Below are 26,521 nucleotides of genomic sequence, written 5' to 3'. Positions count from 1 at the left end.
CAGTAGGCTCAGGCAAAAGCAGACTGCTGCAACCTCCCTCATTAATGACTTTTGCTATCTTGACCATACTCTGGTTTTGCTTGGCAGTGTGTGTCCTGGTTTTCTTCTGTGAAATGTTTGATGGTATGGGATTTTGAAACGATGTATATAGGCCCCATAACATATATAACATGGGTGGGGAAAAGTATCAATCACAGACCAACTCATTTTTGTGCCCCCAAGTCCTTCTGAGGTTCACCAAAGCTCCCAGACTTGCCTGGAAATATTTAACTTACTTGGAGGGTTGAAAACGCCCTCAAAATGCCAAAAACCACTGCTTGAAGTAGTAGTTAAATGAAAAAATATGTCCCCAAACCTCTTTAAATGCCCCATTTTGAGGTGTATAAACTGGATGTCAGAGGCCCTTTCATACTATACAACAATAGGAGTATGATTTTTCTTTAACTGCCATGGCAGCATCCTCTGGAATCCTGGGATTTTCAATTTAGGGAAGAATAGTTAGACTTTTCAGCCAGAGAATTCTAGTGCCTCACTGCACCACGAAACACAAGATTCCATTCGATCGCAACCTCTGTTTTCCAACCCATGGTTACTATGCCTTCACATTTCCTGCCTCTTCTCTGTACCAAACCTCCAGTTTTTGCACAGCTGAGAGAGCTCTGACTGAAAAGGTTGTGAACATTATTATTTTTTAAAAAAGGTGTGCTGCTAGATGCAAAATATGCAGATAGAGAAAAAAAATCTTTGTTGCTGGAAAAAACGAGGAATCAGTTTCCTGCTAGAGACAGAGCATGGAATGGAAATGTGCCACAGCATTAGGTATGCAGAGACTTTTGCATTCTTATGCTGTTATAAATATTTTAAGAACATTCCAGTATTATTGGGTGCATCGACACTATAGAAATGAACATCACTTTAACTGCTATGGCTCCATCCTACAGAATCCTGAGATTTAAAGTTTTGTGATGCACCAGCACACTTTGGGAGAAGAGGAAGCCGTGGTGGTGGCAAAGGAGAAGAGGTGAGAGTGACACTCCTGGCTTCACCACAACCAGGCTCCCACTTGAAGAGGAAGCCATGGCAGTGGTGAAGGAAAAGGGCAAATATGCCCCTCCTGGCTTTGCCACTTCCTGTCTCCCTCTGGAGGAAACTATGGCAAAGGAGAAGGGGCAAGCATGCTCCTTCTAGCTTTGCTGCTGCTGGGTTCCCTCTTCAGGAGGAAGCCCAGTGGTGATGAAGGAGAAGGGACAAACATGCCCTTTCTATCCCCTCTCACTCCCTCACTTGCTTGGCTGCCTCCTGGGTGAGTGGGCACCTGAGCAAGTGAGTGGAGGTGGCAGGGGAGGCCATCACCTTGCACCAGATGACACTAAACCTAGGGATGCCACTGCCATACACAACATTACAACCAGAAAGAGAACATGCTGGAGTGAATCACCCAGCACCTCTGCTTTGGTGCAGGAAGTGGGAACTCCAGAACGCACCAGGTCTATAAGATCCTTGATACTCAACTCACCAATTATGATAGAAACCATGAGGGGAAAAATGGAAAAGGCATTCTTGATTCATACAATATTATTGATTGATTCATTCATTATGATTTCTATGTACAAATCTCTTAGGCAGTCTAGCCAGAGGAATTTCTCTCTCTCTGCATCCCCTTGCAGAGTCGATTTAGATGAATTAATGTCAGTCTTATCCTTCCACTAGGCCTTACAAACAATGTCTTTCCTATTTCTAATACAGGGTGATTCAAAAAGAATGGTGCAAAACCAAACAAAAACAGCTTTACTTTTCACCATTCTTTTGAATCACCTGGTACTACTACTGCTATTGCTACTCCGATGAATAATAATGAAACTGTTATGTGAAATCAGGGATGGCTCCTTCATGGTTTGTTGGATTTTAACTCCCATCATCCCAGTAGCAAAGAATGATGGGAGTCATAATCCAGCAACATCTGGAGGGCCTGTGAGTATCACTCAGCCACAAAACTCACCCTCTTGGGACTCAGCATATTCCTGGAAAAATTATTCTTGTAAATGAAGCAGGCCTTACCTCTGTTTTCCTGTTAGCACTTCCTTCTTCATCCTTCTTTTCTTCAGGCATGGCAACAAGAGGAAAGACTCTTTCACTGTTCTCCTCCTTTGAATGATGCTTCTGTGGTCTCCTTTCGTTTTCTTCAGAATTACGGAAATCATACTTGTGGGCCCTAAGAGCCAGTTTCATAGACCTGTCTGGGTCTTCTTCATTGCTTTCAGTTTCTTCTGCACGCTTTGTTGTGGTCAGTTGCTTGGCCAGCTCATCCATCTTGTTCCATCTTTTGGCATCTTCTAAATCTCTGGAGTTCTCTTCTACTTCTTCACTTACAATATCCCTGGCATGGGAGGCATCTTCATCCTGCTTTGCTTCATCAAGAGGGTGATGCCTTCCTCCTTTCACATGGTGGTATCTCTCTTTTTCTTCTACAGCCTTTTCATCCTCTGCAAATCCCTTAGTGTCTTGGTTATCTGGGGGGAAACGGTCAAGATGTATATGGATTATTTATTTGGCTTTGGTTAACTAAAACTCAGTCTTTCCTTTCTGCAGCCCTCAAATTATTCTTGCTCTTCCAAAAGTGCTACATCAAATACAACATTTTTAGGAACACCAACAAGACATTTCAAATCTAAAAATGCAACCATTACACCAATCCCCATCAGAATCTCAGGTATTTCCATAGCAAACAACCAGTACACATTATAGTAAGGAAAGAGAGCAAAGGAATGCTGTGCTTCAGATGCCTGGAAGCAACGCATCAGATTCATAACTTCTCCATCTATTAAGAATTTTGGTAGTCTGTCTGGTACCAAATAAGTATGCTTAGCAATGGGCTGCAGAATACATATGGTCTTTCCCACTGATGCTAAAACCAATGCTACTTAGGCAATAATGATTAAATACAATTTATCACCTGGCTACTAGAGTCAGAGTGAAGCAGACTTTGGATGAGTATAGACCACAAAAAGTCAAATGAAGGGACTTGGACATAAGTGGGTAGACATACCATCCTCTCTTTGATCCTCCATATCTTCTAAACTGGTAGGATGTTCTTCTTCAGAGGTACTTCTCTCTTTCTCATCCTCCACCTCTTCATCATCTTCCTTTTCCTCTTCCTCCTCCTCCTCTTCCTCCTGGTCCTCCTCTTCTTCCTCTTCCTCAGCCTGGTCTCTGACACTGTCCTCTCTCTCCTCTTTGCTTTCCTCTTGTCTGTGTCTGGAAGCATGCTCCTTCTCAAATTCATCTGTTCCTAGGACATCTTCATCCTCTCCACGTCTCTGCTCAGGTGGCTCATCATCTCGGACATCAGTGTGGATGTTGTTGTCTACAGCCATGTCATCCCAGGGCAATTCTTCACCCTCACCAACCTCATTGCTCTCAAATCCTGTGGTGTTCTCCTTGTCATCTTCAGTCTCAAAATCTTGAGTCCTGGGCTCTCTTTCCTCCAAGCTGTTTCTTGCCTCCTCTTTTGAAACACCCCGTTCACTGTTCTTTTGACTCCTCTCTGCCTCTTCCAGCTCAGCCAAGGAGGCAATAGGATCCTCACTGGGAGAGCCCTCAGACAGCTCTGAAAGTCAGAAAAATAAAAGGAAAAAAGGAAAGATGAGGGTGTTTTCTGTATGAAAAATAACCCCAAATCTGGATTTTCTTTGCAGTCTGCTTATCTGAACAAGCTCAAGGACACTCAGGGGCAGCAGTTGCCTTAAAGTAACATAAAATACAAAAGAGAATTTCCAAGCTCTTCAAAATCAAATCCTTGGACATCTTGATTGGGAATCCATTAAAAAGACCAGACAATTTGGTATGCTCTTATTTAACTTTTAATTTATTAAACAAATTGAAGCTTAATCCAGACAAGACAGAGGTGCTCCTCTGATCAGGGAATTGGAGCTGTGCCTGAGCTGGATGGGGTTACACTCCCCCTGAAATCTCAGGCTCGCAACTTGGGTGTGTTCCTGGACTCATCCTAATCCTGGACAGACTCGTCCTAATCCTGATTTATGGGTGGCAGCAGCTGCAAGCAATGGAGGGTCTGTTCTCATGTCAGTTGAGACACAGCAGACTGATGTTCCCACCATTCCTTCCCACAAAAATGTCTGGTGTGACAGTCAGAAGCATGATTCCTATCACAATTCTTCCTCCCATTGGGGATTACTGGAAGAAGAGGGAAATGTCTACTGAAAGAAAACAGACCGCTGTTGCTCTCAGTGGCTGCTGCCTGGTAAATGAGGATTAGGGTTTTTTCTCTCCAATCCCTACATTTTCCCAATCCCTACATATTCTGTAGGGATTATGAATATGAATCAGTCATGAATGAGTATCTCTAGGCTACATATTCATAATTGCTATTGTGACTTCCAGCTTTTATTTCCAGTGATTGATAAGGCTGCAGCACTGGCCTTATTCCTTGGGCAGAGTGATGCCATTGTCTCAGACAGATGATTTGGAGTACCATGAAAGGTAGTAACATGGGTTACTCAATTTCCTTTGATTAGGGATGCCGGCGTGTAAGATGGAGAGGGCTCTTCTACCTTCAATGGTAGTGCAGAAGAGGCAATTACTTGTTGCTTGTTTCCTGGTTGCATGACAAGCAACACCTATAGAAATTCCCTCTTCAGCAGTTATCTACTGGATAATAAGATCCCATTGTAAGACTGAAAACTGGATAGGGTTCCTGTACCTTTAACTGTTGTGTAGAAGAGGGAATTTTCTCTAGATAATAAGGATTATTATCCCATAAACTTTTGTGGGTACCAAAATCAATGGATGCTCAGCTCCCAATAAATATAGAGGCACAGGAAAAAGGTGTCCCTTATATATACTTATATAACATGGCAAAATCAAAGTTTGATCTTTGGAATGTATGTATGTATGTATATTCTCTCTCTATATATATATCTATCCCCCCCCCCCCCCGTGTGTGTGTGTGTATTTCTCAGACCGCAGATGCTTGACTCTATGTTTACTGCTAGGGATAGGGAGAGTTGCTTTGGGGATTTTCTGCCTTTGGGGCCAAAATAATTTGGCAACTCTTAAAGGCTATGCATACTGACTCAAGGAGAGCAGGCAGCACCTTTTTAAAAAAATTATATGAGGCATCAAAATGTCTTGGGGTTGATCCTATGAGAAGAAGACAAAGAAGGGTTTGTATTTGTTGCTTAGAAGCATGACATGACTATGTAGCTGAAGCTTTTTCAGCTGCTTCTAACAGTGTGGGAGCAGCAGCAAGATCATATCACATGCTCCCATCACAGCAGCAAATGGCTTCCATTGTGGAGCAGGTGCGTGTGCCAAGGCCATCTGAAATCACATCCACCTTTATGTTACTCTGCCCAGATTTTGTGAAGGTTATGCTGACACCAACCTCTTTCTGTGTTCCCCTCACTTTGGGTTTCAAGGACTTCAGAAAGCTCATCTTCGAAGCCATGGCTTTTCTTCTGCTGCTCTGTCCTTTCATTTGCTCCTATTTCACACACAGAAATTACCAAGGAAGGAAATAAACATTTGACAGCACTTTCCTTTTAAAATATAGCGCATTCCCCCCCCCCCCCGGCTTTTGTGGCTTTTTTTTCCTTATTTTCCAGTATGAACGTTTTCAGCATAGTCCTTCTCATAACAACCAATACATAAGAAAACCAAGAAATTTATCCATAGCTGAATTTCTTCAAACTTTAAACTGCAAAGGGTGAATTGACCTTATGAATAAAAACGCATGTTATGTAAAATTTTGTGTTTTACCGTGCACGTCTATTTTTGCCTTTCAAAACAGAAAACAAGAGGACCAAGGTGGTACGTACTGGGAATCGGACTGTGGCATATGGGAAGAAGGGTTTAACCATGGCATGAGCAGCCATAAAACCATAATTACAAACACACTAAGACTGCATCTGTTCTGCAGAAATAATCCAGAAATAATAATTGGCACTACTTTAATTGCCATGGCTCAATGCTATGAAAATCTGAGAGTTGTAGTTTGGCAGGACACCAGAGCTATCTGACAGAGAAAGGTAAATATCTCGCAAAACTACAGTTCCCAGAATGCCACAGCATTGAACCATGGCAATTAAAAATCAAAGTTTTATCTGAAATAAACTTTTAGTTATACCAGAATCTCAGTTTAGTAGTACTCCTTTTGTGCTTTTGTGATCAAAGCAATTTTCCAAAGTTCAGTTAATTAAACTGTATTTACAGTAGCACGATAGATATCTATGGTGTTATACTGTGATCAGTTATGTTATAACACAGCCATCTCTGAGCTTAAATATTCATCCCACCAGGAACAGGTGTTGCATTAAAAGATGGCCTGTAAACAAAATATTGTGTGTTCCACACAAAACCAACCAACCTTCAGGGAAGCTAAATTCTTTGCCAATCTTCACACCCAAACCCAAACTGCATTAAACTAAATTCTGCAGTGACCTGAATAAATTATGCAAAACCCTGTTTGCATAATTTATTCTACATTTTAAATGCTGCTTAATTTATTTGTGATTTGGAGAAGATCAAGGGACTGGGTAAGGCACAGTCAACTACTTGTCATTCAGCCACCACAGGAGTTTCTGATCACAGACTTTTAGTTTTATGTCTAGGCTCATTAGGACCAGAATGTTGTCGCTGCTGTTGTTTTAATGAAAACTATGGTTCACAAGAGTAAAAGTTATATTGTGTGTTTTTCTGCATTCCTACAGTAAATATTCCTAGCACAGCTTTAAGCACGAATTACATTCTGGTGAACTGGAACCAAGTCTTTCTAACAAAGAATTTTTTTCCTGTCTTTCTGAGGCGGGTTACAAATCGCCATTAGGGACGTCCTGAGGACGTCCCAGTTTGGAAAAGGGGCGTCTCTTTTAGACGCCCCTAGCCCTATCACGGACTCAGTCTGTACAAAATAGCGGCGCCCTGTTCATACGGGCGCTGCCATTTTGACGTAACGGATGCTCTGCGTCCACATGTGGCGCCACGGAAATGACGCCGTGAGTGCGCCCTTTGGCACTTGCGGCGCCTCTTCCAGGGCCTGAGAAGGAGCACGATTTCCACGCTCCTTCTCTGCAGCGTCCTGGAGCCGTGCCGTTTAAAGGCTGCAGCTCCCCGACGCTGCAACCCGGCAGTTTGTAACCCGCCTCTGTCTCTGTCACACAGAAACACTAACCCACATACACATACACATACACACACCATGATTCTAGCAGAACAGTACCTTGGAGTGCAATTTCCTGAAGTTCCTTTAGTAAGTTTTGATGACGAAGAATGGAACGGATTCTTTCATCTGTAAGAAAAGGAACTGTTATGTGAACAGTCCATTGGCATAATGAGTTGGCATGAGATATTTTCCATCCACTGTGATTTCATTAGCACATCAGAAGGCTGATTTAAAAAAAATAAGTTAATTACTGGAACCTACTTAAAAACAGAAAAACATTTAATTTAGAATACAACTTCAGTGTCTTCATTCAACTTGAATGTTTCCATTAGCCTTTGTTTTATCAGTGGTTAAAGTTAGATTTTAAGGCATTGTACCAAAGCCAAGTCAGGCAAGTCAGAGCTAACCCTTTCTTCTATCCCTGTAGAAAGGTATAGAGAAAAACAAGGTACTGTACCTCCTTGAAGAATGTCTAGGCATTCCTGGCTGATTGGGAGTGGATTTGGTTTTGACACTGTATCGGAAATGACCTCAGCAATGCATTTCATCACCTAGAAAGAGAAGTATGTATTTGCATGCAGTTATTTACATCGCATTCTTCCTCCAAGGAACTCAGGAAAGTACATGTGCTTCCTCCTCCTCCATCCCTCATCTTATCACCACAACAGCTGTATGAGGCAGGTGAGACTGGAAGTTTGTGAGAAGCTCAAGGAACCCCAAGGCCTTCATGGCTGAATGGGGATTTGAACATGGGATCCAGCATTAACTGACCACTACACCATGAAATGTTTAGGGTTCTAAAATACTCAGTGTACATTCCTCTGTGTCCTTTATCTGAGGCCATTTTCTTCTTTATTTCTTTTTCTGAATTAGAAGTTTACTTTAATTCTGAACCATTTGTTTAACTATTCTCATGAAGCATCTGTATCATAGCAGGCTACATTAACTTTGGATAAAAGGCAATTGGTAAACTCTCCAATACATGATTCCATACAACAGTTCTTTACTGGCTCCTACCCAGACATCTCCAGATGAAGGTTTTGATCTAAAACATGAAATAGATCCACCTGCTTATTTTAAGCATATTAAAAAGCAAACTTCTTGGACCATTTCTATTTGTCTAACTTTTGAATATAAAAAGGCTACACAATGTTACACTCTCAGATTACAGAATGATTATGAATTAGTATTATTAACTAATTATCTGAGGCCATTTTCATGAATAATGAATAATGTAGATGCGAACAAATGATCAAGGGATGTGGTGGCTTAGTGGTTAAGATGCCACTTCTGACAACTGGACAGTGGAAGGTTGGCAGTTCACGTGCTGCATGATGTGATGAGCTCCTGTCACTAGTCACAGCTTCTACCAACCTAGCAGTTCAAAAGCATGCAAATGCAAGTAGATAAATAGGTACCACTTTGTGGGAAGGTAACAGCATTTGGTGCAGTCATGCTGACCACATGATCACTAGAGCAGTCCTCGGACAATGCTGGCTCTTCGTTTTAATAATGGAGATGAGCACTGCCCCCTACAGTTGGTTACAACTAGACATTCATGTCAAGGGACTATCTTTACTTTACCTAACAAGTCATCAGTATAAACAGTGCCAAGCAGAAAGAGAGAGAAGATGCTCAGGGCTCAAATGGTTGGTCATTTGCTACTAATCTGCTTTCCTTCACTTTTTCATTTAATATTTTCTTTTGTTGAAAATTGATATCCTATTTTCTGCCCAAGGTTGATGATGATGATGATGATGATGATGATGATGATGATGATGATGATGATACCAGTTTAAGATTAAACACACTATGTTAATAAAAATATTTCCCCCCCAAAATCAACATATTTTAGAGCTGTGGTCAGAAATTGCTCAACAGTCGCTCTGCTGAAATACGGATGCTATTCCATTTCCACTAAGGTTGTGGAACCCAATGTTTCAAGTATTGGATCAACAACTAAGTGTTATTGACCTGTTCTATATTGTGCTGTCCATTTGGCTTTTCTTTCTCTTAGTTTTGATCTTTATGGTTTGGGGAAACTTTCTGGTACTGTAGCTTGCTGTTGGCATAAATTAAAAGATCACAGAGCTAACAACAAATAGTAGTTAAGAGTAATAATAAGAACAAATACTTTTCAATTACATTCTAACTTTTGATATAGTAGAATTAAAGCTCTGCTGCCCTCCAACACACACACAGAGAGAGTTTTTTATTGGTCTCAGCTAAAAACATTACATTTCTTTTAAACCTCATATTTTCCAAACCGACATTAAAAACTATAGCTTCATATCCCAGTTTATCAGTCATGAATATGGAGGATTAAGAGCCCAGGAATATGTTCAGAAATGTTTAAAATCTGCTTTTAGAACCTATGCAGAGCTGCACGTCCCAATTTAATCGTATTTGTAAAGGAGGCAATAATTCACAGTGGCTCCCATATCAATGAAGCAAGTAAAATGGGTCAGGGTGGGAACAGAGGACATTTTAAGCTATGATAAAGTACTGTTTCTTTCTTTCTCTAAGTGAAATACTTAACAAAACAAATCAAAAAGCTTTCTAAACTGAAACCTATCATCGACCACTTCAGACTGAAACCAGATTATTCCAGCTGCTCTTTCAATCACAATGAGGTTGGTGATTGGTTCTTAGTTGCCAGTCATGTTCCTTACTCAAGGCCTCTCCAAATGTTTGCAGCGTGTAAGTGGCAAATCCTTCTCATCTCTGTAGAAAATTACTTTTGCTGTATTGACATTTCAGATTAACAAGTGGAATGACAACCAAATGGAAAGAAACCATTTTACTTCTGCGTGCTTGGTAGACAAGATCAAAAATCTCTGTGTCTCATTTTTGTTTACAGCCAACACTTAACTGTCTCCTCTTTTCGCAAAAAAAAGGGCAAAAGGGATTGAAGATTTGCATTGAAAGTACATAAATTAATGTGTATACATATAAATCTAGAAAGAATTAATACAGCTAATTGCTGACCTGGAGCCCATTCGCACTATACTGGAGTTCTCAACTTTTGGTTCTGCAGATGTTTTGGACTTCAGCTCTCAGAATTCCTCACTATGGTCCAGGCTGGCTAGTGTTTCTAGGAACAGAAGTGCAAAAGCTAGAGAACCAAAGGTTGAGAACCATTGCACTACGTGATTATACTGCTATTATTCCACACCATGGTTCAACCCTATGGAATCCCATAGGGTTTGTAGTTTGAGGGTTTGTAGTTTGAGGAGGCACTAGTGCTCTTTGGCTGAGTTCCTAAATGCCTCACCCTACACTGTAGATCCTAGGATTCAATGTGTTGGAAGCAAATCAAATACTTCTAGAGATGGAACCAAGGCAGGTAAAGTGAAATAATATTGCTGTAATTGTGTAGTGTGGATGGGGGACTGGTGATCATGACCAGGTCACTTGTGAGACTGCTAAGTCTGCTGTCCAGGAACTACTTCTTGAGGAGCAACTTCAAGGTTCCTGTTTCTTCTTCAAACAGCCTATGTATTCAAATACATGGCTATCTTCTTGAAAATGGGCGGGGAATGTGTGGTCCTCCATATGTTACTGTATTTCAAGTCCTGGACATCCTAACACAACATCTGCACAAGTTCACTTTCCCCACTTCTCCAACTGGAGGAGAACCATCTAATCAAGGGGAAATTTTAAAGTTAGCTTTACTATAAATTCTATTGAATCAATAGGTCTATTCTAGTTGTATCTAGCAATTGGATTGAAGGTGGTGTGAGGAATATACCATCCTCCAGATGTTGAACTACAGCTTCCACCATCCCTCACCATTAGCTATGCAGGTTAGTGTTGCAACATATGGGCAGCCACATCATTACATAATCCCACTCTCCCACTCAATTGATTTCACAACAGGTGTATTCTTCATCCTTAGTTCTCCACTTTTCACCTAGCACTGTATATATCCCAACAGTTCTTCTTTAAGGGCTTCGTTTTAAGCATTTTAGCCCATTCACACATTATAAGAAATATGTTTGGTGACATCTTAAGGAGAAATAGACTTATTGCAGTAGATTTATTTCAGAGGTGCCATGTTTCATGCACAACTCAGTTAACCCACAGTTGATCTTTCATATTAAAGACTGCAGTGACCTCTGAGCAGATACAAACAGTGCCAAAATTCAGAGTATGGAGCCTGTTGGAAGGCTTGATCTGGTACAAAGAAATCATGCTGACGCATGGTATAAGTGTTCTAATGCGGATCTTTTGTTATTTGACTAGACAAATCATATATTCTTTGGATTTTCTCAGCAACTGTGCACAACTAGCCTTCAAAGCTTCTCCCTAGTAGTCAAAGACTGTAGAGGGGGTGGTGAGCATGGGAATGAGGCCTATGCACAGTGCATCCCTTCATTGCTTCTTCTGTGGAATAGCAGGATCACTTATAACTATTTGGCAGAGTTAGGAAGGGATAGTGAGGGAATGAGCATAAGCTATGCCTGTCTTACCTTCTACCATAGCGGGGGATCTAGAACTTGGAATATTAACAGAAAAAGAGATTCCACCTCAACATTAGGAAGAACTTCCAGACAGCAGGAGCTGCTCAACAGTGGAACACGCTCCCTTAAAGTGTGGTGGTCTTTAAACATAGGCTGGATGGCCATCTGTCGGGGGTGCTTTGATTGTGTATTCCTGCATGGCAGTGGGTTGGACTGGATGGCCCTTGAGGTCTCTTCCAACTCTATGATTCTATTATTCTAATTTGTGTGTGTGTGTGTGTTAATCACTGGTGAGCTCCAAAAATTAATTTGTTATTGTTAACATCAGCAGTAGAAATCTTTCATTTGTTACACGAACCATTACCTTAATTGCTACTTTTTAAAGAAACCATAAGCCATCTGCAAACTCGTCTGCTGCTGTTCTATCTAAATCTTTGCCAGTCTGCACTCTTGAGCCCCTGTGCCATATAAAACCTTTTACAGCTGCAAGACAGAGCTCATTTCAATCTAATGCCTTCCCAGCCTTTAAATAGCAATTTATCTCTGATTTCTAATCACTGATCAGGGACAAGGGCAGAAGAAGAATGAAATCATGAGTCAAAATTCACTATTTATGATATTTAATGAGTTTTGCAGGTGTGGGCTTTGTCATGTACAAAGCAAAATGTGAATTTGTTTTCCCTCATTATTCAAAAACATTCATTGAATTAGCACAACATGTTATTCGTAATACATTTTTAAAAGCTTTAGATTTAGAGGCATATGACTGTTCTCTAGTTTTGAAACTGGCTACCTTTTCACTGTTAACAATGCATTTCAGCATCATTGAAGTGGGATGGGCAACTTTGGTAGTGATAAGGGTCAATCTTCATCCCAGAACCGAATATAGGCAGCATTAGGCCCCAAAATAACAAAGTGGCAAGAGGGGGGGGGGGAGTAAAAAAATGGAAAGCCAATTTCTAATATGCTTTGAGAGGATTTTTCAGGATGGGGTGGGGGGTTCCAACTTGCACAAACCCAAGCCACATCTCCTGCAGGTTTATATCAGAGCACATATACACAAAAAGACATGTTTTACCCTCTGCCCAATTTTTGACGCTTATTTTGGGCAGGGTGTCACATTTTGCCCCCACTTTACTGGTGGACCACATTTCACTTGCCCCAAGCAGAGAAGAACCACTTGTGCAAAATCACGTGTCTCTTTGTGTCCCTCTCTGCATGTTTTGGATCACCTTTTGGGTGAGGTGGAATATTCTATGGTCAGGGTGATATGTGTCTATATGAATAAGTCAGTGTTTCAATTATGTGTTCTTACTGTAGTGGGTTACATATTCACAATTTTTACTTGCTTCTCCGTAAGCGCCAACATATTAACAGCAATGTATCTATTGTAAAATATGAACAGGGCAGTCTTAAACTTCGTCTTGGACTGCTCTGACATCTGAGACATACAAAAACCTGCTTGGCTTAAACTAGCTGGACAGGCAGCATGTTTCTGGGTTTCTCAGATATCAGAGTTCTGGTCTTGGAAAAATAAGGGTCATGGATGCCTCTGCAATAGCTCAGAGAGGGAGATCCAATATGCTCTATGGCCCCGTGGATGGTGTTTCAGGGAACCATAGAGCTGCACTGTAAAGTAACTAATACACTCAGTAGCATTCATCGTTAAATGCATAAGCAATCAAACTGTTGATGACTGTGCAGTATTAGCTATTGAAAACATTAGAAAACAGAAATCTTTAACCTGCTGCCTAAACGACAACCAAATTGGGGCATGAAATCATCATGGAGAAATTAGTTCACAACTGAGTTCACAACTGAGTCCTGCACCAAGTGCCACAAAACTTTATAATCCCATGGGAGGGAAGGAGAATGGGATTTCCAGAAGATCATAAAGCATGGCTCCACTGTACCATGATTAAACCTTAGAAAATTCTAGAATAATAAAGTTAGCAAGTAGAGCTTGGAAATGTTACTTTTTTGGACCACAACTCACAGACCTGCCAGTCATCATAGTCTCTGGGAATACTGGCTGCAGATTCTTGAAGATGTAGTCCAAAAAAAAGAGATTTTCCATACTCTGTAGCCAATCACCATATTAAGCAGAGATCAGGAATGAACGTTCATACATCTTTGGCAAGTAGATCTAAGACCAGAAGTGAGGCTGAATTAATTAAAAGTATGGTTGCATTCTTCTACTTTTAATCTTGATTGGCTTCATAGAATATCAGATTTGGAAGGGATCTTGAAGATAATCTGATCCAGTTTCCTGTTTTGTGAAAGATGAATGGCTTCATTGTTAAAACGCTTCTGATGTTGCGCAGCGTGTGAGGCAACACATCAATGTTGGGCACCAGATTTTCCACCTTCATGACTGTAGTCAGCAGCTTGTGAGCTGGAGAAACACCTCTCCCTTTCTCAATGAGCAAAGAGACACTGTAAACTTCTCTCAGATGAGGCTTTTATTCTTAGAGTGCCTGAGGGACTTTTCAGACTGGCAGCATCCTACAGTACTTTACAGCACTTGTTGACTATCTTTTTGATGTCACTTCTGTTGAAATGCCTAATCATTATGGCTCACAGTAACCCTTTAATGCCTGGATACTATTAAAACCCACATTGTACATTTTCCCTGTGACTCTGGCGGGTTACAGATTGCCATTTCGGACGTCCTCAGGACATCCCAGTTTGAAAAAGGGGCATCTCTTCTAGACGCCCCTACTCCTATTACGGACAGAGTCCGTAACAAATGGTGTCGGCCTTTCCCCCGTGACTTTTTTTTTAATTTCCCCCTTTTTACTGATGTTTTAGGCATTTTATCTTGTCACTTGTATTCTTATTTTACTGCCAGCTATTGGTATTGGGGGTTTTATGATGTTTTAACTGTTTTATACTGTATAATTGGGGGGTTGGAGGGGCTTTGTTGTTTTACACTGTTTTTATATTTTCTGTACACCGCTATGATCTCCAAGGAATAGCGGTATAAAAATAAAATTAATAATAATAATAATAATATTGATGTAGCGGATGCTGTGCCTCTGCACGTCGCGCCCCAGAAGTGACGCTGCGAGTGCGCGACTAGCACCTCGCGATGTCTTTTCCGGGACCCAGGAAGGAGCACGATTTCCATGCTCCCTCGGAGCGTCCGGAACCCACGCGGTTTGGCCACTGCGGCTCCCGAATGCTGCAAGCGGCGGCGGTGAGAGACCGCCGCAATCCGGTGGTATGTAACACGCCTCTGTATCCCAACATTCACATATGCTACAACACTATACCTGTTTTAGGGAAAATCTTACAATTTCTCTCTTGGTTATATAGGCTATGTAATGAGCCTGAGCCCAGAAAGTTGTTTGGAATGTCAAAGCTCAATCTGAAATATATAGCCCACAACATATTTGTAATACCTTTTAATAAGTTTTCTGAATATTAGCTGTGTGATTGAGGCATACTGATTTGAGTGTTGAACTATGACTCTGGAGATCAGGGTTCGATTCTGCACTTGGTTATGAAACCCACTGGGTGCCCTTGGGCTCAGCCTCTAGGGAAGGCAGTGGCAAACTTCCTCTGAACAAATCTTGCCAAGAAAACCCCATGATAAGTTCACCTTAGGGTTGCCATAAGTCAGAAACAACTTGAAGCCACACAACAACAACAAGTGCATAACAAGAAGAGTTATCCTAATTCTGATTAAAATCATATCTAATCTGGGTTTCTGTTTACATAGTGGCCAATCTGATATCTATAGGGACATGAAAACCAGCAGGACATGAATACCAAACTAGCCTCCTGTTCACTTTTCCTTGCAATTGGTATTCCAAACCACACTGCCTCTGATCCTGGAGATAATATAGTTGACTTTTTAGCTATTGATAGCCTTTATCTCATGCCACACAGGTACATATCTATAATTAGAAAATTAGAGTTCCGGGCTCAAAAAGACACTCTTTCTGGATACGTTTGAGCCCTGTGGCTCTCTTTATGGAAATTGAGACTACTATCCACTGAACAGAGATTCTGGAACTGTTTTAAAGGGGAGAGGTCAGCATTGTCAGACAGGTTGGTATTTTGCCTATTGCAAGTACTTGCAAGGGAGGACAAATTACTTTCCCCATCTATTATCATTTGAGCCCCCTTAAATATGAAGACTCTAACAAGCAGCGTGTGTACTTGGACATACCCTCCATGTGTTCAATATTGCTTACTCCCAAGTATGTGTCTACAGGATAGATTGCAAGCAGGCAGCTATTACAACAGCCATCTTAACATTTCTTTATGCTTCTGGTTGATAATGCCTGAAGAGGCTCAACTCCATAGGAATCGTGGTGGTTCAGTCTCAACCGATCCTTTCAGAGGAACTCAACCCGCAACATATTCAATAGTCACCCCCATTCTGGGCTCCATGCCATCCATCCCTATTAGGATGGCCTGTAGAGATTTTTGACAGGGTTGCAAAAATCTGGATTACTTTCAGGAATGCAGAGAAGCTGGAAAGCTCACATTATGCACTTATAGGAAGGGAAAGTCATGCTCTTTTTAGTTTCTCCTGTAGTCAGTGGTGGCTAGTGTCAGTGTAGTGATGAATCAGCTCTGGGTTTCATAGAATCATACAATCGTAGAATCGTAGAGTTGAAAGAGACCACAAGGTCCATCCAGTCCAACCCCCTGCCATGCAGGAACTCTCAATCAAAGCAATTCCGACAGATGGCCATCAAGCCTCTGTTTAAAGGCCTCCAAGGAAGGAGACTCCACTGCACTCCGAGGGAGTGTGTTCCACTGTCCAATAGCCCTTACTGTCAGAAAGTTCCTCCTAATGTTTTTTCCTGTAGCTTGCATCCATTGTTCCAGGTCCTAGTCTCCAGAGCAGCAGAAAACAAGTTTGCTCCCTCCTCAATATGACATCCCTTCAAATATTTAAACAAGGCTATCATATCACCCCTTAACCTTCTCTTCTCCAGGCTAAACCTCCCCAGCTCCCTAAGTCATTCCTCAAAGGGCATGATTTCCAGGCCCTTCATCATTTTAGTTGCCCTCCTTTGGACATGTTTCAGTGAGAACTTGAAGGGTGGGAGATATATTTCTGTGGCTGGGGTTCAGCAACTGGCACAGGTCCTTTAAAATTCACACTAAACTGCAAAAAGAGTGTCACTTCCTCACTGACTCAGAGGCCATCAGCAATCATAGCCACGTGCCTCTAATTTAGAAAGATCTCTTGAACTGGTCAGCATTGGGTCTGCAGACTGCAATCACAATCTGGGCAAAATGAAAGCATCAGGCGGCTTTCAAAATGTATGCAGCAGCAAGCAGTCTAAGATTTTGTACAGGATGTGCTGAGCATTGGCAGGGCACACCTTTAAACTGTTTTTCAGAGATAAAAGAGTACAGTACATTTGGATCTTTTTTTCTTGTTAAGGATATGCAGAGATTAGAGTTGGTTTAAGACTAATGGCACTTTCCTCTCAAAATCTGCTGCCCAAAGCTGCCACCGCCCATCCAGTTGCTTCACGGTATGCTCAGCACTGCAGAAAGGTGAATGGTGAATGATGGGTCTACCTAGTGAAAAATCAATGTGGAGGTGTTGGAAGGTTTTGTAATAGAAGGAGACTGAATTCAGAACTCACATTGCACTTCCTGCATTGTCAGCAGTGTTGGATGAACAAAGTCAGCATGGGATGTGGTGGCAGAGCAGGGGGCCAAATTTGTTTCAGTTGTTTACAGTTTGGTACTTTGCAAAGAGAAGTGAGCTATTCCAAATATGCTTTGGAAATGGCAATATCATTCATTCAAATTTGAGCTGGGAAATATTACTTTTAGCAGAATATAACCCCCAGAAACTTAAATCCAATTGCTAGTCCCAACTAGAGCAGATCCACTGAATGGTAAATTATCATTGAATCAATGTGGTGTATTGGTTTGGGAGATCAAATATGACTCCAGGAAACCAGTGTTCAAATCCCTGTTTGGCCATTGAAACTCACTAGGGTCCTCAACAGACCAGCATGAAACGCCAGAGTGAGGGCAGAGTGGAGCTGTGGTGACCACACACCGCCTGCCCCCATGCGTTATGCCAGCATCACATTGTGTACCCCACCGCATGGCGGGCAGTGTCATGCTACGTCTTTGGCACAGCATTTAGATGCGCTGCAGCAAAGAGCCACGGAAGAACCGCGGCAGCTATGGTGACTTTTCTGCAGCACAAAAGGAAGTATCTTTTGTGGTTTCTTTTTGCACCATGGACCTTCTGGGTTGGGGGCGTGGCGTGCAGCCGCCTCTTAGGGGTGGTCTGTCCAGCCCCTGAGTGACTTGGAGCAAGTCACACACTTTGCCTCAGAGGATAGCAATGGCAGATCCCATCTGAACAAACCTTGTTAAGAAAACCCCATGATAGGTTCACCTTAGGGCTTCCATAAATCAGAAAGTTGAAGGCACACAGCCAGAAGTCTTAATTTGTGTATATCCCATTGATTCTGTGAGTTTATCCTACTTGGGCTTAGCAATTGGATTTAGATCAGAATCTCCAAGGGAGGGGTTCTAGGACTTCAAAGAAATAACTTTTCATACCTCTCCTGTATACCATGTTGATTGTGCAGAGTACTTTACATGTTTTCTTACACAATCCTACTCAGAAGACCACATGACGTTCAGTGGGAATAGAGTTTCTACCTTCAAAACTTTGCTCTCCCAGTTCCTTTAAGCAAGAGGTTATTACAACTCCCATTTGACTCATGGGAACTGAGAACCCTGTAAGTAACAGTTACTTACTTCTTAATAAATACAATTCAAAGTGCTGGCCATGACCTTTAAAGCCCTACATGCCTCAGGTCCAAGTTATTTGAAGGACCATATTCTCCCTTATGAACCTACCCATGCTCTGAGATCTGTCCAATTACCCTCACATGTACATCTGATGGGAACATGGGAAATGGCTTTCTCAGTGGCTGCGCCCTGGCTCTGGAAGTCCCTTCCCAGAGAAATTAGATTGACACTTTCTCTACTTTCTTCACATAGACAAACAAAGACATATTCCAACAGGCATTTGATGAGTAATGATATAAGGCCCATCTTACACAATGCGCTGGAAATTGCTAAGTGATGTATGTGTGTATTTTAATATATGTTTTAACCTGGTTTTATTTTTTTTCTGATTGTTTAATTGTTTTTTAACTGTTGTATTTTGTGGATTTTTAACAATGCTTTTTAATTGTTGTAAATCACTTGTTGTAAGTCACAGTCTTGGAAAAGTGCAGGAAATGATTATGATAACAACAACAACTACAATGATATTGGGTAATAATAATAATAATAATAATAATAATAATAATAATAATAATCACTGTTTCTCTTCCCCTCAATTCAATACAAAAATGCTTGAGCCATTCATATCAGCATAGCAGACTAGCATGGGGCATAATTCTGACTGTAAGCTATGGTTATCATGGTCTTGTATGCAATAATTGCTTGGGGCCTACGCTCCTTTTCCTTCAGCAACAGGAAGAATATCTTAATTCAGGGATGGGAATCATGCAACTGTCCAGATGTTGTTGGAGTAAAACTTCCTCTAACCCAACCCATTGGCTATATGCTGGCTAGGGTTGCTGGAATCTGCAGTCCAACATCTAGAGGCCACAATGTCTTGCCCCATCCTAGTGCCTTAAACCAGGGGGTGGGAAGTGTGTGGTGTACCAGAAGCAGTTGCATTTCAGTTCCCATGAGGCCTAACCAATGTTCAATGGTTAGAAAAGATGGGAAAGTAGTTCAACATCATCTGTTGTTATCATTGTTGTCGTTGTTGTTGTGTGCCTTCAAGTCTTTTTCTGACTTATATGACCCTAAGGTGACCCTGTCATGGAGTTTTCTGGGTCTGAGAGTGCATGTCTCACTCAAGGTCATCCAGTGCATTTCCGTGGCCAAGCGAGGAATTAAACCCTGGCCTCTAGAGTTGTAGCCCAATGCTTAAACTACTACATCATCCTGGCTGTCACACTATACTGGCTGCAAATTCCCTATTCCTGCTTGAAACTATTATCTGGGCTGTTACTAACTTCCATTACTCACTTGGGTTTTACCATGCCCAACTCTGGATTCAAACCACTGACAACCAACTGGGTATGCTGTGGTACAGATGGCACCATTAAACGTTAAGGAAGAGCTTGCAACACAGATTCCTATAACTGCATATTCAGATAGCTGTATGTGCATGGCTGTGATGGAAAGAATACATTTATGGGCTTATTAGAGTTCCCTCAAATGGCCACTATTGAGCAAGCTGGAACATCTTGCCAAATGCTGCTGTACCTCTGACTGGGAGAAAGGTCTGCACAATTACTGTGATTTGAACCAGCAGAGAGAACAAGCATGAAATCACAGCCAGCCCCCAAGACCTTTAGAAGCCTCCAGAATTGTCACAGAGCATGCTGGGAGCTCCAAATAAAATCACCCTCCAGGTTGCAATTTGGCAAAAAGAGGTCTGAGTGGCATTTATTATAGCACTTGGGCTGGTGGTTTGGGAGGAGAGTTAAAGATAATCAATCTAGTAGAGATGCCAACAAAAGCCCTTTTCCACCCACAGAAATACAGAAATGTTTTTTTAGCAGATTTCATTGAAAGATGGGGGCAGAGATGGGGAACCTGGAAGTTCAGATCTATCTGCACTTACTATGGAAACCTCTTGCAGTAAACTGGAAGATGAAAGCAGTTTTGAAAGTATAGCATATTAAGCAATGCATTAAAGAATGTTTGAGAGCAAATTGCCAGGTTGTGCACACATGCATGCTCACACACACACGCCAGCAACTACAACAGGTTTCTGCAATCACCCCAAAATACAGAACAGTGGTTCCCAAATGCTGTTGGACTCCAAGAAACCCCAGTGAAAGATTAAGGATTCTGGGAATTGTAGTCCAACATCTGTGAATCCACTCCTTGTATTAAAGCAGTTTTGCATCCACACCCACAACATAATAATAAATAAATGAAACTTTTATTTCTATCCCGCTTTTTGTCGAGACAATCAAAGCAGCATACAAAGATTAAAATACCTCAATATGAGAGATGGAGGATGTTGTCAGTGGGTTAAAATTCACCTGCAAGTCTGTGCAAAAGAAACAAACGCTATAACCCAGCAGAGAAGTTGTATTCAGAAAAACAGGCTTTTGTGCAGTGTGATGCGCAATTGGATGTGAGGTATCTAGTGTTTTCGTCCTCTGCTTTTGCAGGTGTGGACAGAGATGAGTGTTCCCATCAAGCTTCCAATATGGGTGTGACTGTGCATTCATCTTATTCTCTCCGGGGCCTCAAGCAGTATCTGCACAATATGTGCATGTATGTGACTCTGTCTACAGAGAGGATGAAAGCAGCATCTACTCCACCCAAGATCTGCCTCTCTCTAGTTCAGTGTATACAAGCTACATCACAATAGGTTACCAACAAAAGACAGGTGCACTATAGAAAGTGGCTCTAAATAATATGACGTAAAGTAGGCTCAGTAAAGTAATACATTTGTTTATTTTAACACATGTTTCTCCAAATCAAATATAAAAGATATGCCGAAAGAAAGAAGACAGAGAGGAGAAAATCAATAAACCTCTACTTTTAAGGACAGATTAACAGATAAGGACGAATACATTCCCAGAATGTCTGTTTTCTCATAGTCCTCTTGTCACACTCTCTTGGCTACAGTTATTGGGGGTACTGTCATCTTTTCTCTTTTTTCATTTCATTTGTGCTACAGAAGCCCCTGGATCCAACCATCTTTTCCAAATTAGGGATGGAAAAATGTGTCAAGCTTGCTCTTCCCTGCATCTGAAACTTTTAAATATCAAGCTTTGAACAGGAAGAAACATGTGAAGGTAAATAAAATAAAAACTGAATGGAAATGGGATATTTCACTCATTTATGTTGGCCAGGTTCAATTGGCACAGCTGTTCCCGGCACAAAGAGGATAGTGCTGCACCTGCTTGCCATATAGCTCTCATAGATCAACTATTTCTAAGTAAAAAAAAATGCTTTGGTAACCTTAATACAGGACCATCATATCCACAGAGACTCAAAACAAGGCATTTGAAGTGATAGGCTTAGATAATCAAATCTATCAGTTTTGGATTCTTCAATATTATTTTTAATTTTAAAAAAAACCTCTGATATTATCCCAAATATGAAAAATGTGCAGAGCTGGGTAAATTTCTTGTTCTTAAAAAAACTGAAATAAAATTTTCACCCAGGCCACTTCAAATGTAGGTTTTGAATATCCACCTTCTAACCATATCTCCATATCACCTTACATGCATCATCTACACTATTTATTACTGGAACCTCTGGGATACTGACACATTTGCACAATGTCTTTTTGAATGGGTGTGCATTTTAATTCTGCTTTACTAAGGCATTCGTTCTAGTGACAATATTCAAGTATGTTACCAGTAACACTTAAGCCCTTTAACAGCAGGGGGTTAAGTTTAGCTTACAATGGACTTATACAGGATATAATTGGAAGTCTAATTCACTAGCCTTCAGATGCTCAAGAGGAGCTTCTACAGATGGTATTGGAAACTGGTGAAATCACACAGAGATCCTCATTGTGGTCACATAAAATGCAAAAAGTAAAAAAAAAGTGAGGAAAGCTCTTTTCTAAATAGTTGCTTTGCACATCACACAGCAACAAACCTGGGCTTGTCCCAGCGTAGATTTACAGTCATTTGCTTGCTGGAATTTTGTAACTTATTTGGCATTGTATTCCTTTCCTTCATCCTTTAGATCTTTTGGTTGCATGCCCCTAGGTTTTACCCTCGGCTTATCAAAATCCATAATTTTGGCCCCCAAACCTCTCTCGACTTATACATGAGGTTGACTTATAGTCGAGTATATTGGACAGGGGCAGGCAATCTTTTTGACCCGGGGGCCGGGTTGCTGTCCCTCAGACAACTGGGGGGGGGGGGGGGGGGTGAAGCCAAAAAATAAATAATTAAATAATTTTTAAAAATTATATAAATAAATAAACCGAGACAAATGTAGGACAAGATTTTCAAATGGAGGTCACTTTTTTTAAAAAAAAAATGGAGGGCACGCTGAAACATTTGCTGATTTTTTTTAAAAATGTTAATATAAATGCATGTTTCTGAGGCTTCTATAGATAATTGCCCCCCCTTGCCCCCCTTGCCCGCCGCTTGCCCCCGCTTGCTCCCCCTTGCCCGCCGCTTGTCCCCCTTGCCCGCTGCTTGCCCGCCTCCTCCTGATAGGCCAAAGGCCCCGGCGGCAATCGGCGGCAGGACTGGGCTGGGGCCGGTCCCAAGGTACAGGATAATCATATACATTTTAAACTATTTTGTTTTTGCAACTCACCTTGGCATCATCTTGAGTTGTCGGATTTGTTACTGGAAGTGAAATTACTGTGGGAGTGAAAGAACAAGACAGAGAGAAGACTACCGTTAACATTATCACACTTTTTGTGAGATTTCCCATTTAGCTGGTGAAATTCAGCCACTGCTAAACTTAGCCTTCGCAAGCTAATGGTGAAGGGTCTGGAAACCATGTCCTGTGAGGAACGACTTAGGGAGCTGGGGAGGTTTATCCAGGAGAAGAGAAGGTTAAGAGGTGATATGATAGCCTTGTTTAAATATTTGAAGGGATGTCATATTGAGGAGGGAGCAAGCTTGTTTTCTGCTGCTCCAGAGACTAGAACACAGAACAACGGATGCAAGCTACAGGAGAAGAGATTCCACCTCAACATTAGGAGGAACTTCCTGACAGTGAGAGCTGTTTGACAGTGGAACAAACTCAGAGTGTGATGGAGTCTCCTCCTTTGGAGGTTTTTAAATAGCTGGATGGCCATCTGTCGGGGATGCTGTGATTGTGAGTTCCTGCATGGTCTCTTCTTATTCTATGATTCTATGATTCTAAGCTGGATCTGAGGGTGGGGAAAGGCTGAGGACTCCATGAATAAAAAAAACATGGGTGGCGTAATAAGCCACAAAATTGTTTTGTGAAATCCAGATTCATGACTTTGTTCATTGAACAAAGGCAGAAAGTTTGTGTTCTCCCTACGCTTACTGAAACGCTCATCTAAAGCAAAGGCTGGCAGACTGCAGTACTAATTTTATAAGGGAGAAAGGGTTGGTAATTGATCACTTGGTAGTAGATTGTGGAATCTTCTTCCTCATTTTAGTACCAGTGTGGCGATTTGAGTTTTGGATTATGATCCTGGAGAACAGGGTTCAGATCCCCACTCAGCCATGGAAACCCCCTGGGTGGTCTTGGGAAAGTCACACTCTCTCAGCCTCAGAGGATGGCCATGGCAACCCCCCCCCCCCCTGAAGAAATGTGCCAAGAAAACCCCATGATAGGTTTGCTTTCAGGTCGCCGTAATGACTTGAAAGCACATAACAAGAACCACAGCCACAGACCCTGAGTAAGCTAGATTGGTGGAATCTTTTCCTTCCAGTAGCCAGACTTTGAGTTACCCAGTTGGTGGATTAGTTCCTATCATTTGGTATGGATTTCAAGTACACAGAGATCTGTGAAAGGGAGCTGGTGGAGAGCTGGGTAGATGGGTGAATGAAAGCGTAGAGATTGAAAGACAAAGACATTGCAGGGTAAGCTGGGGCTGTCCAAGTGTGCTAGGCTAAAATGACCTTTGGCTGCTGGCAGCATGGAGTAGTGGTTTGAGTGTTGGACTACAGCTCTGCAGACCAAGGTGCTCAACCATGGGAACCCTCTGGGTGACCTTGGGCAAGAAGTCACACTCTCTTAGCCTCAGGGGAAGGAAGGCAAGGGCGAACCCTCCTCTGAACAAAACTTGCCAAGAAACCCCCAGGATAGGCTCACCTTAGGGTCACTCCAAGTCAGAAACGACTTGAAGGCACACAACAACAACAACAACCATAACGACAATGGGAACTTATTCTGTTTTTCAAAAGGAATTTTCCAGCCTCTGAGGTAGAGGTGGCAACGTTTGTGCCTGGGCAACAACCAGCCCCAAGGCAATCCTGTTAAGACGCTTGGCAAGGGAGCTGCGTTCAAATCCCGACCCTGACCCCCTTTCAGGGAATCCACAAGACCTGCCCTCCTGTCCCCTTCAGAGCAGCCCCGCGGGAAGGCAGAGGCCCTGCGCCGCTCTCCAGGGTCCTGAACGGGAAGCCCAGGCCCAGGGCTGGACCCACGCCTCTCCCGCGCCTCCTCCGTCCGCAAGGCAGGAAAGACCCGGGCTCACCCCACTTTAACGGCCATGGCTCAGTGCCAGGGGATGCTGGGGACTGTCGTTTGTTGTGGCACCAGAGCGTGTCAAAACGGATCGTTTCTGCAGTGCGGATGCAACCCCTCTCTCTCTCCCTCCCTCCCTCCCTCCCTCTCTCCCTCCCTCTCTGTCTTTCTCTCTCCCCTTTCCTTCTCTTCTCTCCCTCTCTCCATCTCCTTCCTTCCTTCCTTCCTTCCTTCCTTCCTTCCTTCCTTCCTCTCTTTCTCCTTCCATCTGTTTCCCCTTCCATTCCTCCTTCCTTCTCTCTCTCTCCTTCCTTCCTCTCCCTCTCTTTCTCCTTCCCTCCCTGCCTTCCTTTCCTTCTTTCTCTCCCTTCCTTTTGGCTTACCTTGAGCTGCAAGGAGGAGGAGGGCAGCCCCGCTTGCGGCTAGAGGCATCTTTGCCGGGGGCGAGGGGGGCTCTCTCGGTGGCTTCCTCTAAGGGCTGCAGCAAAGGGCTGGGGCTGGCCAGGAGAGAGGGCTGCGCCTGCCCAGGGAGGAGGGCTGCTCTGTGCCTTGGATGCCTTTGGCTGAGGCTGATCCCCGACGGGGCACTGCAGCAGCCCAGCCTCCTTTATACCTTTCCCTCCTCCCCCTTCTCCTCCTCCTCCTCCTCTCCTCCATCCCTCCCTCCGGAAAGAGCGTCAGGAAGAAGAAGAAGCCATGCCTCCGATGCCAAGGGCTGGGGGTGGCAGTGCCCATGGGGAAGGGGAGCCAAACAAGCCCCAGGTCAGGAGAAGGGCTCCCCTGCTCCAGGGCCAGGCAGAGAGGCAGAAGAAGGCCTCCTGGCTGGGCAAGGGAGGCTGCTGGGCTAGTGGCAAGGGGTCTGTGCCAAAGGCTGGCAGCCCCAGGATGGCACCAGGGTGACCAGGCTCACCCTCCTCCTTTTCCAGGACAGGTCCTCCTTTGCCAACTTCTGCCCAGGAGGAATTCCAAAAGGTCCTCCTTTTTGAACACGGCTTTACATCTCTTAGGAGTGCTTTTGTTTTGTTTTGTTTTTTCCCTTTGGCCATGTCCTCCATTTTTCTTGCTTGCCCTCCATTTAGAGGTGTCTTGCCCTCCTGAACACTGGAGACCAGGTCCATCAGACACGTCCGTCTCCTTTTCTAGGACAGGTCCTTCATTTCAGCCTTCGGTCTCAAGTGTCCTCCATTTTGAGCATGACCAAGACGGATGAATTTACACACACCTGAGTGTTTTGAGCTTTTATGGGATTGTGCCCTACATTTTTCTCGAAGGTCCTCCATCTGGTGGTGCCTTGCCCTCCTCTGCAGTTAGGACATTCCTACAGTGAATGCATCACAGGGTTTTCTTGGCAAATTTCTTTTGAGGGGGTTTGCCACTGCCATCCTCTGAGGCTGAGAGAGTGGGACTTGCCCAAGGTCACCCAGTGAGACTGAGTACTTAAAAAATAAACAAGTTCTACAAATTTTCAGGGAGCCAGTGTGCTTTAGCAGTTTGAGTATTCTGGAAAATGAGGGTTCGGACCCTGACTTGGCCATGGAAACCAGTTGTGTGGCCTTGGGCAAGTTCCACTCTCTCAGCCTCAGAGGAAGGCAGTGGTAAACCTCCTCTAAACAAATCATGCCAAGAAAACCCATGATAGGTTCATTTTAGAAGTCAGAAATGGCTTGAAGGCACACAACAACAACAA

At 42.7% G+C, this 26,521-nt stretch overlaps 1 protein-coding gene across 3 annotated transcripts in view; it reads right to left on the bottom strand.

The window, feature by feature from the left end:
- CHGA (chromogranin A) overlaps positions 1-25,433 on the bottom strand; it is a 31,849-nt gene extending 6,416 nt beyond the window's left edge. Inside the window, exons 1-7 of one of the 3 annotated variants that reach the window (XM_089522427.1) lie at positions 25,218-25,433; positions 22,978-23,024; positions 7,638-7,731; positions 7,238-7,306; positions 5,405-5,503; positions 3,047-3,607; positions 2,059-2,510 (exon numbers count right to left, since the gene is read on the bottom strand). In XM_089522427.1, the coding sequence (XP_089378553.1) occupies positions 2,059-2,510; positions 3,047-3,607; positions 5,405-5,503; positions 7,238-7,306; positions 7,638-7,731; positions 22,978-23,024; positions 25,218-25,266 (1,371 nt within the window). In that variant the 5' untranslated portion in view covers positions 25,267-25,433. Of the gene's footprint in view, positions 1-2,058; positions 2,511-3,046; positions 3,608-5,404; positions 5,504-7,237; positions 7,307-7,637; positions 7,732-20,678; positions 20,732-22,977; positions 23,025-25,217 lie in introns of those variants that run through there. The other 2 variants (XM_089522426.1, XM_089522428.1) reach the window with 2 other exon arrangements.
- Positions 25,434-26,521: the final 1,088 nt, after the last annotated feature.

The sequence above is a fragment of the Sceloporus occidentalis genome, unplaced genomic scaffold, assembly GCF_023333645.1.
Source record: "Sceloporus occidentalis isolate IW3139 unplaced genomic scaffold, rSceOcc1.0.p SCAF_4, whole genome shotgun sequence".
Classification (NCBI taxonomy): Eukaryota; Metazoa; Chordata; class Lepidosauria; order Squamata; family Phrynosomatidae; genus Sceloporus; species Sceloporus occidentalis.
The sequence above is the reverse complement of the archived record's forward strand: the minus strand, read 5'-3'. Positions and strand labels throughout refer to the sequence as shown.